The sequence below is a fragment of the Octopus sinensis genome, linkage group LG5 (assembly GCF_006345805.1).
Source record: "Octopus sinensis linkage group LG5, ASM634580v1, whole genome shotgun sequence".
Classification (NCBI taxonomy): domain Eukaryota; kingdom Metazoa; phylum Mollusca; class Cephalopoda; order Octopoda; family Octopodidae; genus Octopus; species Octopus sinensis.
Genome location: NC_043001.1, coordinates 121,426,908 through 121,442,388, shown reverse-complemented (window position 1 = coordinate 121,442,388; position 15,481 = coordinate 121,426,908). Strand labels below are relative to the sequence as shown.

The following is a 15,481-nucleotide window of genomic DNA, read 5'->3' as shown; positions in this document are numbered from 1 at the left end:
TGGATGGCACGACTTAAATTTAGGTATTGATGTGTGTCTGTGTGTTTATAGTATATATCTGTGGTGATGGTGGTGTCTTTTTTAATTACCATTATATCCAGGAATGGTAATTTGGTACTACTCATCTCCTTTGTAAATGGAGAGATGGGTGTAGGTTGTTCAGGAGGATATTGAACTCTTCAGAGTATTTAGAGATTCTGTCCGATTATGAAACAGTCGTCTAGGTATCTCTTCCATGCCTTTTCAATATACTTTCTAAACCAGTGCCATAGTTTACCTCCACCTCTTGGTAGAGTTGTTCTTCTAAGTATCCATTACAGAGTTGGCGTAAACGGGAGCAAACCTCGTTCCCATCGCCGTGCCTCTAATTTGGATGTAATTCTTTCCATTGAAGAAGAATGTGTTATTTTCTAGAATAAGCTTGACTGTGTCTAATATAAATGGCACTGTGAATCTGCTGGGAATCACTTCTCTATGTTTTTCTAACCAGTATTTAATCGCCTTTATCCTAAATCGTGTGGAATATTGGTTTGTAGAGGCTTACCACATCAAAAATTAGTAAAACTGAATTTGTTTCTGTTGTTTTGGGAAGATGGGACAGGAAGTCGATGTCATCCCTGATGAAACTTGGTATGTAAGTACATAGTGGTTTCAAAACAATGTCAATAAAATTGCTTAGACGGTGTGTAGGGCATGCTGGACCAGCTATAATAGGTCTAAGTTTTAGGTCTTTTGGATGTAATAATTTTATGTACTCACTTTCTTTGTTCTTTACTGCCTGTTGAATGTTTTTTGATTTGTGTATTTTTGGTAAGCCGTAGAAGTTGCTGGGTTTTGGTTCAAAATTGGTGATGTAGTCTTTTTCATTATCCGTAAGTGAGTTGTGGTGTGTTGAAATCAGGTTGTTGATCTTTTCATGATGTGGTGGTCTATATTTGCGGGTATTTCACAATAGAAGGTTGTATCCTTCAGTTGGTCTTCAACCAAATCCTTATAGTATTCGGTATCCATAATAACAATTGCACCACTTTATCTGCTTGTTTAATTATTATTGTTTGATCGTTTTGTATACGTTTACATGCAGACATCTCTGATTTGCTAATGTTTGGCCTAACATTGGTATTGCGTCTAAGGAGAAATTTAGACAGGATATCAATGTATTGGTCAAGGTAGGTAGTTATTTTCCTTTTGGTGGGGTAAATTTGATTTATTCCTTACTAGGGATTCATCAATCTCATTACTTTTGTTAGCGAAGAATTCTACAAGTCGTAATTTTCGACAGAATTTTTGGATATCCTCCTTTAATTTTCGGATATCCTCCTTTAATTTTCGACAGAATTTTTGGATATCCTCCTTTAATTTTGGATATCCTCCTTTAATTTTCGACAGAATTTTTGGATATCCTCCTTTAATTCAGATACCTTTGAGTAACCACCTAGCAACATGTGGTCGGAAAATATATATAATATTTCCATTCTACAAATTACACAGCCCAAGTGAAATCGAGAGGAAAATCAGAGAAAAGAATTTTATTGATAAATTCGAACCCAAGCTAAATAAGCAATAATAATAATAATAATACTTAGAGGTATTACTTCCACTGCTACGACCATGACCACTAACAACAACAACAATAAAAGGTGATCAAGACGAAGATAGCAGGAAAATTATCTTATTTAGGGTTAAAAGTTCTATTGCCACCACCATCACCACTAGCAACAATAATTAAGGTGCTGACAATGATGATGATGACAATTGAAATATAAAAATATAAAAATCTCTGACAAAGGATATTTACAACATTTCTAAAAATAACCCAACAATTGCTGCTTCGGCCAGGGTCAAGATACAGGACTCTTGACATGTCCAACAAAGCGTGATGCCTAAACCAATCAGCTCAACCAACCAATCAGCTTAAGTAATTGAGTGATACTACACACTGATTGGTCAGAATACAGTTTGCAAAACCTAGCACTCTGGAGCCTACCCAGCTGTATTTATATCACAGAATCAATCATCTTGCTACAGTCAAAAATTGTGAAGCATGACTGTCAACACTACTACATGAACCCGAAGATTGCAGAATTCAATGCATGAAAGTACTAGTTCAATCAGAATGAATATTTAACATTCTACTATTTCATTTTATTTTATTCAATTATAATATATTATCTTATAATATATCATTATAAGATTGTAAATAAAACGTGAAAATCAGACAAGGTTGGAATTCTTTTTATTAATATATTCTTCTATACACAATCACACACATCCATATATATATATATATTATATATATATATATATATATATAATATATATATATATACATAAATATATATATATATACATATATATATATACATACGCATTGAGTCGAAACAGGAGCAGCTGAAGAAGGGGAATGTTCCTTGTATTGTTTGTCTTGTACTCTGTTTTTTCGTTGTTGAAAAGAGTCCGTTTCCTTGTTTGATTTTATGTTTTCGTTTCTCGTTGTGTTCTACGCTTTTTTGTGGTGTCCTGTACTCATATATGTATGTATATATACATATAGATGTAGGTATGTACATATATGTATGTATGTATGCATATGTTTTATTTATTAAATTGCTGTATTTATATATATGTATATATATATACATACATATACATCACACATATATATATACACACATATATATACACACACATATATGGGTGTGTATATATATAAATTGTGGTGGCTATCGGCAATTTGAAACCAACAAGGAAATAATTCACAGTCACTAAGTGTGAAAAGAGTGCAGTGAGCACCAGCATTATTAGAAATATTAGTCATAGACTCCTTAGCCACAAAAAGACATATGGTCTGTTTGCATTGACAGTGGGGAGAACATTCCCCACGGTAAGCCAGATGGATTAGATTAGCATGGTAATCTCTTATAGGAAGTTAATTCTCATCAGCAATGCTCACTCGATTACGGCTGGTGGAGGCTAACTCACGCCTCTCAGTATCATTGAGAATGCCATAAGAATGAGTGATTGATTTCACAAAATGGCAATGTGAAGATTATAAAATAATTAAGGTGGCTAACATGCAATTTAAAACCAACCAGGTAATTACATATATATATATATATATATATAATATATATATATATATATATATATATATATATTATATATATATATATATAAAGTGTATTTAAAGATTTATGCAGGGAGTGAAGGCCTTCATGTGGATTTCTTAGTGGACGGATATATTCTTAAGGCCAACTTTTAGTCACCCGCGAGTAGTTCGAGCCTCCTTCACTAATTCTGTTCTCAACCATACTGAATGCGGTTATTTTAGCTATGATGATCCAATCCTAAGCTATGTTTGAATATAGTGATAGAAAGCGATGTGAAAGACAGTGGTGATGGTGGTGGAGCGGAAAGTGATGAAAAGTATTGATGGTGATGGCGTCAGAAGTCTGGATGGCGTGTGTATTGCAGATGTGCTGGCGATGGTGGTGGTACTGTTGTTTATCATGAAGCTTTGCAATAAGTTCCGAGTCGACAAATTATATCATTGCTTTGATGAAAATTGTTCATTGCTTGAGAAATATTCATGTTTCATGAAACTTAATATGTACTCAATGCATGGTGTCATTGTTGGACCCAAGGATTAACAGGGCAGCTTTTAAACGAATGTATATATATATATATATATATACAATATGTTACATTACTCGGTAGTCAAGATAAAACTCTGAGTTTCAGATGCCGAAGTGGAAATCCACAACACCATCTCTTCGGTTATCTGGCTATTTGAAAACGTTATGAAAAAATACCGTTAAATAAAGGGAAATTACTCTGTTATAACTCTGCTTGCCTGCGTACTTATACATCGCTCGCATTTTTCGTCATAAAAATTATATAAAAATACATAAAAAATATATAAAAAATATATAAAAATATCTAAATTCTTCTTGGGACATAACATAGAAAGCATGTTCTATCTGTTTTCTTTAGGGGACCAAAAACGTAACAGAAACTTAGTCACATGTGGGCATGATCCGAAAAGCTCTGTCCTTGTATTTAGACATGTAGTAGGGTCTAAGCTGCTTTTCCAGATAAGCCATCTCTCCATGTCGCATAGACCGCACCTTCCGCTGCCGTTAGTATAGGGCTTACATCTGGCCAAAATCTTCCATTGTATGTTATAATCGACAACTTTATCTCTTAACGACCAAATATGATTAGACAATTGTGTCGCTTTTCTTTTGTTCCAGTGCCTAAAGCTCAAAGTGTGGTTATTGAACCTGGCCTTGAAATTACCCTCTGTAAGGCCCACGTATTTCTTCGTCGAAACGGTGTCTTTAGTGGTTATAGAGTTTACGGTAGCTTCATATATGATGGTCTTGGACATGCAAGCTCCATTTAGCGGGCACAATTCTTTATTCCTGCATGAACAGCTGTTTTCTTCTTGTGTTTTTTGTATGTTATGTTTGATTATGTTTTTAAAATTGGTAGTTGAACTAAAACTAATTTTTAAATTGTGTCTATTGAAGAGTTTCCTATAAGTATGGTTAACTGGAAAATGTCTATCTATCAGAGCTAGGAAATATTTACCTATATTGAAGGCCACCTCGGGTGAGTAAGGGGGCGTAAACCAGATGACCTTCCTATTTCTATTATCCCTTTTCTTTACTGTTGGGCTAGTGATAGGTGTATATTTTATTTTATCGCTAAAACCACTATCTTTTAAAGCCTTATTATAAACTGGGGCAACGCTATTGAAGATGTCCTCATCAGATGAGAGGCTAGAAATCCTCTTACTAATATTTTTAACTAAATTTTTGAATACTATAGGGGGATGGCATGAACCTACATTAATATAACTTAGTCTATCATTGGGCTTCCTATAAGGCTTATAAATATTCTTATTAAGATCTAAGGAAACGTCTAAGAAATTGACAACCGTCAAGTTAGTATCTATAGTTATACTAAGTCCGAAGGGTTTACGCCCCCTTACTCACCCGAGGTGGCCTTCGATATAGGTAAATATTTCCTAGCACTGATAGATAGACATTATATATAATTTAAACTTTAATTTCCTTTATATTTAACATTCACTATTAATATCCCTACTCTTTCTGTTAACTACTTATGACGTTATATCATATAACGTTTTTTTAAACAATATTAATAGCGTGCTGTCTATCACTCTACAAATCCATCATTTTTTGCTAAAATGTCTTATTGACAAGTTTCGCTTTTTTCACCTTCCTGAAGAGAAGATTGCATTCTTTCATTTATTCTTTTGAATAGTAACAGTGGAATTGTCAAAACATGTGTCGAAAGTAAAAATATTTGATTACACCTCCATTTATTTATTCATATATTATTCAAAATATTCAACGTAAACACGAAGTTTCTACCTTTATAAACAAGGAGTTACAACATCTTTACTTGTGAGATTTTTGCTACCCTGGTAACTATTTATTTTTTTTTCCGTGTTAATTGTTAACAAGGTAAAAATACACTCATCTATTTATATATGCATATATGCAAATCAGCCCACATTTGCATACATACGTAGCATATATATATATATATATATATATATAAGTTTATATTCATATGTACATACATAAGTAAACATATATATATATATATATATATACATATATATATATATATATACATATAATATACATGTAGAAACATTTATTTGCATCTATGTGCACGTACACGTATCCAATATAGGTTTTCATCATAGGGACAGCACTTCTGTGAAACGATCGTAAAAAGGGTTTAAATATTTAATTCAAAACTTATAAACTGTCATATACATTATATATTTATACGTATACATATATACATATATTTTTATAAATATTTATATTTATTTATTTATATATTTTTAATACAACCATTTTTTTCACACGTGTATATCTTTCTGTGAAGTTTTCTGATATTGAATTCTTAATATTAATAATAACATATTATTTAAAAATATATATAATCGCTCGCATTAAATATATAAATACTTTAATAATATTAATACTTTGATACAATAGAGCACTCAATATATATTCAGTATATAATATTCTCATTGAATATATTTGACTAAAGATTCATATACACTCTTTACTCTTTTTACTCTTTTATTTGTTTCAGTCATTTGACTGTGGCCATGCTGGAGCACCGCCTTTAGTCGAGCAAGTCGACCCCAGTACTTATTCTTTGTAAGCCTAGTATTTATTCTATCGGTCTCTTTTGCCGAACCGCTAAGTTACAGGGTCGTAAACACACCAGCATCGGTTGTCAAGCGATGTTGGAGGGGGGGATAAAAACAGACACAAACATATACACACATACACACACATAGATATATAGTCATATACATATATACGACAGGCTTCTTTCAGTTTCCGTCTACCAAATCCACTCACAAGGCTTTGGTCGGCCTGAGGTTATAGCAGAAGACACTTGCCCAAGGTACCACGCAGTGGGACTGAACCCGGGACCATATGGTTCGTAAGCGATCTACTTACCACACACCCACTACTACGCATATATATACATATATATATATACATACACACACACACACACATATATATATATAAATACATGGAACTGTGTATGTGTACAAACATGCATTTATATATGTGTTTATACATGTAGATGCAGATGTATTAATGTGAGTTTGTATATTCGTATATATATATTTACTTATAGTATTTTTAAGTGTATATGTGATTATGAATGTATATTTTTATCTACGTATGTGGGTTTTATGTGCATCTATGATGTGTGTCTCATTTATAAATACAGCAATTATTTTCTATATCAATCCATAGGCTGGACCAAATCCTTCGCATTTCGTTTGATTTTAAAATCTTTCAACGAATATAAAAAACCTGCTGAGAACATATCAAGAGCCGTGAGTAGATATCTGCCCTCTTTTTCTCCGAACACACACACACACGCGCGCTGAACACGCGCACACATGCATACACTCACACACACACACACACACATGCATATTTTATACAAGAAATGCAAAACGTCAATTTAAATAGTGAGTGAGCTCAATACGTTTCGTAGATAGTGATATCGATTTTGTTAAATGATAACAGGTATTTTAAAGTTTAGCCTGATTAGCTTAAACACATAAATACATACATATGTAAAATTATTTCCTTATCTGTATCTTTTTATACTACTCAAGGCTTTTAAATCAAACTTTGTTTCTTGAATTTAATGTATGCATATATATATATATATATAAACATATATACACATCTGGCTTTTGCAGATGGAGCATAAGTTTTTAACCGTGACTGGAAAATTCAGAGTTGAATATCCTGGGTAAGCAAAAGCTTCTAACACATTTATTCAAATTTATTTTGTTTTGTTCCAAACATTCGATTTTATCGCATGTATTAGACGTCACCATAATCAACAGTGTTGTACTTGTAACCCACAATATACTAATTTGTACCTTCGACGAAATGCTTAAGTGTTTTATCAATGTTTTATTATACAAAGGACAAACAAACCCATATAAAGATAAAGAGAGAACTGTATATATATATATAATATATATATATATATATATATATTATATATATATATATATATATATATATATATTATATATATATATATATATATATATATATATATATATATATATAATATATATATATATATATATATATATATATATATATATATATATATATGCATATATACATACATACCTATATATATATATATAATCTAATAATAATTTAACATTACTTGAAAAGGTAGTGGGTAGCGAACTTCTTTACTACTTCAGGGAGTGACGACCTTGCCTGACACGAGTTCCGGGCTCAGCTGGCTCCGGCTGACAGTACCCGGTATGGGCCCCTATCCAGGGTTACGGAACGGAAACAACCTTCAAAGAAATCCGGAGTGGAGCCCCGAAGGCGGTCTAGTGTTCGACTCGACACTCTTCCGGCAGCTCCTGCAACCAAGCTGGTGCCAAACGTAATGCACTGCACTCCTTTGGACTACATCAGCAAGGTCGAGAGAGGAAACCTGACGATTGGGCTACCCAGGACTTTCTTATCTATAGCCCAGGCTTGCGCAAAACTGGAGAGGACACTTCAGTGCTGCTGTAAAAAGCTGCAGAAACAACACGGGAGGTAACAGTCACGAGTGAAAAGTCGATTCAGATTGGCGTAAAATATGGGCGCTACGGGTTACCTCTGACGGTGGGAGGGACCTCCGTGTCCTATTGGTTAGCTACTGCCCACCTCAAGCTGGGCAGCCCCCAGTTAATAAGGTGCTGACCCGCCACAGGTCGCCTGCTTCATTGGGTGCTTGAAGCTAAAAGTATGACTTGAAAAGCGGCCTGCAACCTCTGCACCAGGCAAACAACTAAAAGTCAAGAAAACACCAGTTGTGCGGTTGGCAAGCTGGAATGTCAGGACCATGTGCCCTGGAATATCTGATGATCTACTCAGGGTTGAAGACACAAGGAAAACGGCCATCATTGACCGTGAACTAAAGAGGCTCAACATAGATATTACTGGGCTGCAGGAGACAAGTCTCCCCTCGAACGGCAAACTCAAAGAGCAGGATTTCACCTCCTTTTGGCAGGAAGCGATCCAGAAGAACCTCGTCAGCATGGCGTTGGCTTTGCAGTGAGAAACTAATTACTCTCCTCAATAGAACCACCATCAGGAGGCACTGAGCGTATCCCCTCACTGCGCCTCTCGACTTCTTCTGGCTCAGTACATCTACTCAGCATCTCTGCTCCCACTCTCTACAGCTCAGAGGAGACCAAGTACCAGTTCTACAAAGATCTCAACTGTGTCATAGAAAATATACCAACGACTGAAAATATCTACCTTCTGGGGGATTTTAACGCTCGCGTGGGATCTGACCATGATTCGTGGCCCATTTGTGTTGGACACTTTGGTATTGGCAACATGAATGACAATGGTCAGAGACTACTCGTATTCTGCACATACCACAACCTGTGCATCACAAACACATTCTTTACCAACAAGCCTTCCCACAAGGCATCTTGGAGACATCCAAGATCTCACCACTGGCATCAGCTGGATCTCATCATTACACGGAGATCCTTTCTGAATTCTACTCTATTGACCCGCAGTTACCACAGCGCGGATTGTGACACAGACCACTCACTAATTAGAAGTAGGGTGAGGATTCTGCCTAAAAAAGTCCATCGCTTCAAGAAAGTGGGCCGACCACGCATTAACACTGCCAGAACCTCGGAACCTACACTGCAAAAATGTTTTGCTGCTTCTATCAAAGTTGCCCTCAGTAGCTGCCCAACCTCCTCTGCTGAAAGTAGGTGGAACTATATCAGGGAAGCTTTGTATACGACATCAATAGATACTTTCGGCATGAGAGAAAGATAAAACCCAGATTGGTTCAATGCTGGGCTCTCAGAGCTGGAGCCAGTTATCGAAGCAAAGCGTGCAGCTCTGATGCAATACAAGAGTGATTCTTCTACAAAGTCCCTCGAAGAACTCAGAAAGGCACGAAATAAAACCCAACTGACAGCCAGACGCTGTGCAAATGGGTATTGGCAGGAAATCTGTCAGAGTATCCAGTCAGCTGCTGACAGTGGCGACACCTGTGGGATGTATGCCGGTTTGAAGAAGGCCCTCGGTCCATCCGCAACCAAGTCAGCCCCTCTGGAGATCTCATCACGGATCAAGGCAAGCAAATGGATAGCTGGGTGGAGCACTACCAGGATCTCTACTCACGGGAGACTACAGTGGCTGAGGCAGCAGTCGAGAGTGTCAAGATCTTGCCAGTCATGTGCGAACTTGACAGTCCGCCATCTATAGCAGAGCTCACCAAGGCTGTTGACTCCCTAGCAAGAACTAAGGCTCCGGGAAAAGACGGCATCCCCTCAGATATCATCAAAGCCGGCAAAAACCCCATCCTGTTTCGGCATCTTCATGAGCTTCTGTGTCAGTGCTGGGAAGAGGGTACAGTCCCTCAGGATATGCGGGATGCTAACATCATTACGCTTTACAAAAACAAAGGTGACCGTGGTGATTGTAACAATTACCGTGGAATATCTCTTCTAAGCACTGTTGGAAAGACCTTTGCCCGCGTTATCCTGACAAAGCTACAACTACTTGCTTCTCGTATCTATCCGGAATCGCAGTGTGGCTTTAGAAGAAGCAGATCAACTATCGATATGATATTCTCCGTACGCCAACTTCAGGAGAAGTCCAGAGAGCAGAAAATGCCATTATATATGGCTTTCATTGATCTAACAGAGGCTTTTGACTCGGTAAGCAGAACAGGCCTCTTCATCCTGCTCCAAAAAATCGGATGTCCACCAAAGCTGCTGAGGATCATCAAGTCTTTCCATGATGACATGCAAGGCACCATACAGCACAACGGTTCAACATCAGCCGCCTTCCAAATAAAAAACGGGGTAAAGCAAGGATGTGTCCTCGCTCATACATTGTTTGGCATCTTCTTCTCGCTCTTACTCTCACAAACCTTTCAGACATCAGATGATGGAGTGTTTCTGCACAGTAGAAGTGACGGGAAACTGTTCAATCTCTCGCGCCTGTGTGCCAAAACCAAAATCAGAAACGTCCTGATCAAGGAGATGCTATTTGCTGATGATGCCGCTCTGGTATCACACAGAAGAAGCCCTCCAAAGGCTCATTGACTGTTTTGAGCAAGCATGTAACAACTTTGGCTTAGCTATCAGCCTTAAGAAGACCAACATCATGGGTCAGGCTACATCGGACATCCCAAACATACATATTGGAGACCACAGATTACAAAAGGTGGAGAAGTTTACCTATCTGGGCTCTACCGTCACCTACAACCTATCCCTTGACGCTGAGCACAATATACGCATTGGAAAGGCAGCTGCTGCGATGGCCCAACTCTCCAAACGGGCTTGGAACAACAATAAGCTGATCAAGACCACGAAAATGAAGATCTACCAGGCATGTGTACTCAGCACTCTACTGTATGGAAGTGAGACTTGGACGCTATACACACGCCAAGAGCGTCACCTAAACATCTTTCACCTGCGCTGCCTCCGAAAAATCCTCCGCATCAAATAGCAGAATCATATCCCCAACAAAGATGTCCTCAGGCAAGCAGGAATACCAAGCATGTTTGCACTCCTCACACAAAGACGTATGAGATGGCTTGGGTATGTTAGCCGTATGAAAGATGGCAGAATCCCCAAGGACATACTCTACGGTGAGCTTGCTAGGGGTACTAGGTCTGTGGGTAGACCGATCTTACGTTACAAGGATGTTTGCAAAAGGAACATGAAGGCCTGCAACATCAATATTAGCGGTTGGGAGGCAGTTGCCGGCAACCGTGGAGAATGGCAACGTACCGTAAAAGAGGGAATACAAAGGAGTGACAGGGAGAGAGAGGAGAAATGGAAAGAAAAGAAGAGACGTCAACAAGAAACTATGACATTACAACCAGCCAGGAACAGTCTTCGCTACATTTGCGGTACCTGCCAGAGGGAGTGTTTGTCCAGGATAGGACTACACAGCCACAGCAGGAAATGAATCAGGATATGAAATATAAAAGCCGGACTGGACTATTTATGCGCAACTCCATTGTCTCCGAGACAAAAAGGATGCCAACCAATATATATATATATATATATTATATATATATTATATATATATATATATATATATATATAATATATATACACACAGAAGGATAAGATCAATATTTAAATATCGATTTTATCAGGTGGCCAGCATGGGAATAAAAACCATCAAAGGTAACAATTATTTAAAATTATAATATAGGGTAATAGCAGTCAAATCTTGACTCTAAAACCACATTAAATGTTCATATAGCACCAGGAGAGAAGACGAAGAGACAAAATAGAATAGCAAACATTTCTGGATAATTCCAGAACCCGGATTTCTGACTCTGCATAAGAAATGCTCTGCCTTCATCAGTGGAATATACTCAGAAAAGCAAATAAATACAAATATATACATATACAACATACGATATACTTACATATACGAACGTATTTATAATATATATATATATATATATATATATATATATGAGCGTGTATATATAAATTAAGGCGGCTATCAGCATTTTAAGACCAACAGGGAAATAATTCACAGTTACTAAAGGTGACAAGAGTGCGGTGAGCACCAGCATTATTAGAAATATTAGTCATAGACTATTTCGTTTTGGGATTTGGTTTGCAAGATTCTTTATGTGAGTTCGTGTGTTGAAGCATATTCTGTTCTGTCTGGGGAGAGCCATTTTCTTTTTGTGCCTTATAATTCCACACACTCACCGGTAACATTTCAACGTATTTCTTATTTTTATTTTCCTAAAACTTTTCGTTGAGTCTTGCAAACTTTTACCAGTGATTGTGTTAAATTATAGTCATAGACACTTTAGCCATAAAAAAACACATGGTGCATTGACAGGGGGGGAGGCAACATTCCCCACGGTAAGCCAGATGGATTAGATTAGCATGGTAATTTCTTATGGGAAGTTAATACTCATCAGCAATGCTCACTCCATTACGGCTGGTAGAGGTTAACTCCCGCCTGTAAATGTCATTGAGAATGACATAAAAATGAGTGATTGATTTCACAAAATGGCAATGTGAAGATTATAAAATAATTAAGGTGGATAACACGCAATTAAAACCACCTGGTAATTACATATAAATATATATATATATATATATATATATATATATATATTATATATATGATACGTTTATAAAAATTATACACGGAGGGAAGACCACCATGTGGATTTCTTACATGCTAAAGAGGGCAATCCCCGGTACTGGACGAATATGTTCTTAAGACCAACTTTTAGTCACCCGCTTGTAGTTCTAGCCTTCTTCACTAATTCTGTTCTCAACCATACTGAATGCGGTTATTTTACCTATGATGATCCAATCCTAAGCTAAAAACAATTAATCTCTTTAAGTGTTCAAAGTCAACTGCGGCGCAATATCTCCCAAGTTTTGAACAAATTCCAGGCATTGCTCAACATGAATTTGCTTGATGAAAGTAAGTATCGTGTTTCTTCATTTTTTTAACACCATTACCGTCATAATTAGCTTCATCAATCACCATTACCATCCTCTTCGTCGTTGTCGTCATCATCAACCACAACGGATGATACCTTAGGACACCCACGCGTGCACGCAAGCGCACAGACTCTCCCCCTCTCTCATACATACAACTATTTATTTACATTTTCTCGAAGCTTGGATAATTTCAATAAATCAGCATTTTATTTTGCGCTTTTCCGTTTCTTGTCCCTACGGAACTGTTTGTCTAACCGAGGGCAAAAATGTTTTCTTCTAATTTTGTATAGAAGTAGAAGATGCAGACTCTACTGGGCAGAAAAATTCACACAATTCCTGTACTTTCTTTAATTCACTCAGGAAAATTATTCAATGTTGCAAATAATTTTCCTCAGCGGAAATTCAGTTTGTTCGACGTGATCATATTAATTTTTGAATTAGGATCGATAGATACACACACAGCTCATACGCTTTAACTCATCTCTAAGAGATATAAAAGAGGAATAAATCACATCCCATTGCCGAACAATGATATAATTTTTTTCACTTCGTTTCCATTCATTTCATTTTACCACTGCCAAATCAATATAAGGTCTATCTATTTCCAGCATAAAAGAGGTTTATGCGCATCCGGTCAGTATGTCTAAGTAGTGGTCAATATTGAGGAAATGCAACAATAGAGGCCGCGAAACAGACAGTAGCATTTTTACTTGTCAAATCCCGTAACAAATTATATATTGCTCGGGAAAATGTAAAAATATATATACATATACACATACATATTTCGGGATGGTCATTTTATTTATTATTAAAAAAAAATATAAATGAATAAATATATGTGTGCATATATATATTGTGTGCCCAGGTAGAGTATACGGGGATCTCTACGTACAGCAGTGTTCGGGCAAACAGATCACATTGGCATAATTTGAAGAATGCTGTCAAAGTAGTTTCTCATGGATTCAGATCTACGTTTCGAGCATTGTCTTCTGTGAAATATACACGCTGGCCATTTTCAAGATGTGCAGATAGATTTTAAGAAAGTGTTCCTACATGTAAACAGGATGTGACCTTTTTGTTGACAGTGTATTTGTCTAAAAGCAGAACCGTCCTTCCATCAGCGCTTGTCAATTGGCTGAAGTAACATGAAAGGCATCGTCATTCATGGTATATTCGTGAATAAGTCACAAACTGAAATACGTTGATCTATTGTTTAGGGAAATATTATTTACTTGTTTAAGGGTTGTACTGGATACATAGCGAAAACAGCTCTAACAGTTCAAATAGTAAGAAATAAACATATATATATATATATACAAATTCATACTATCCGGTAATTAATGTGCTTAAAATTTTATATTTTATGTTTTTTCATTATGTTTCCAGGTTCAAGTACTGGTAATGGAACAGAGGATAGAACAGCAGAAACAAACTTTTGAGTGAAAATCGAAAAAGAGCCTCCAAGAATCGTCTTTGATGATATTTTATGCTATAAAACGATATTTTCTGCATATATAATACAAAATAAAAATTTCCCCATATATAATATGAAATAATATTTTCTTAATATATAATATAAAATTATATTTTCTCCATATATAATATAAAATTATTTTCTCCATATATAATATAAAATATATTTTCTCCATATATAATATAAAATATTCTTTCTTGTAACGACACTATAATTTACGTTTCAATACAACACTATGCATGCATGAGACTGTATAATCCACCATAATGTAATTTAAACAGTTTCAGGGCTCACTATGGCTTGAAACAGAAAATATTGCATGATTTGAAATTATATTGATATTCTATCTTCTTGCCAATATAATGTTATCAATGTAAGCTTTAGAATTGTTAAATAAAGGATTAAATCTGATCTGTTGCTACCGTTCGTTTTCTAGATGAAATACTGTAATACTGCAGACTAAGATCAAATACCACCGGAAGAGGCACTGATTCCATTTGTTATTTTAAACATTCCACTAAAATGTTAATACTTGCAAAATGTATCATGTTGATTAGATTTACGATCATTTATCTAATTAGTATTATCAGGTCATTCAACTGTCATTGTTCAAGTAATCAACATTTCACAAACAGCTACATTCCAATCAAAGCACCGGACGTAGATTCGTCTTCTACACGTTCATGTCTACTTTCACTCCCTCAATGTTACACTAACACGAGACTGCACACGCCTCAATGTCTTCATTGAAGTAGTTTCTTAGTTATATTCTCTACATGATATTCAGGCCCATTAGGCCCCACCGGGGATAGAAGACATCCCACTAAAAGAGATGCCAGTCTGTTGCAAGTTTAACCCCTGGTTGTTGCTGGTATTTCTTCTCAGATGACTGCACTGGAAGTGTTTTTCTCGTGGACAGA

General features: G+C 36.2%; 1 protein-coding gene across 2 annotated transcripts in view; it reads left to right on the top strand.

Moving 5' to 3' along the window:
- The window catches only part of LOC115212069, a 20,800-nt gene extending 6,188 nt beyond the window's left edge, over nucleotides 1–14,612 (top strand). The window contains exons 2-5 of one of the 2 annotated variants that reach the window (XM_036503037.1): nucleotides 6,831–6,913; nucleotides 7,289–7,341; nucleotides 12,985–13,067; nucleotides 14,474–14,612. In XM_036503037.1, the coding sequence (XP_036358930.1) occupies nucleotides 6,831–6,913; nucleotides 7,289–7,341; nucleotides 12,985–13,067; nucleotides 14,474–14,526 (272 nt within the window). In that variant the 3' untranslated portion in view covers nucleotides 14,527–14,612. The remainder of the gene's footprint in view (nucleotides 1–6,830; nucleotides 6,914–7,288; nucleotides 7,342–12,984; nucleotides 13,068–14,473) is intronic. The other variant, XM_036503038.1, reaches the window with a different exon arrangement.
- The last annotated feature ends 869 nt before the right edge of the window (nucleotides 14,613–15,481 follow it).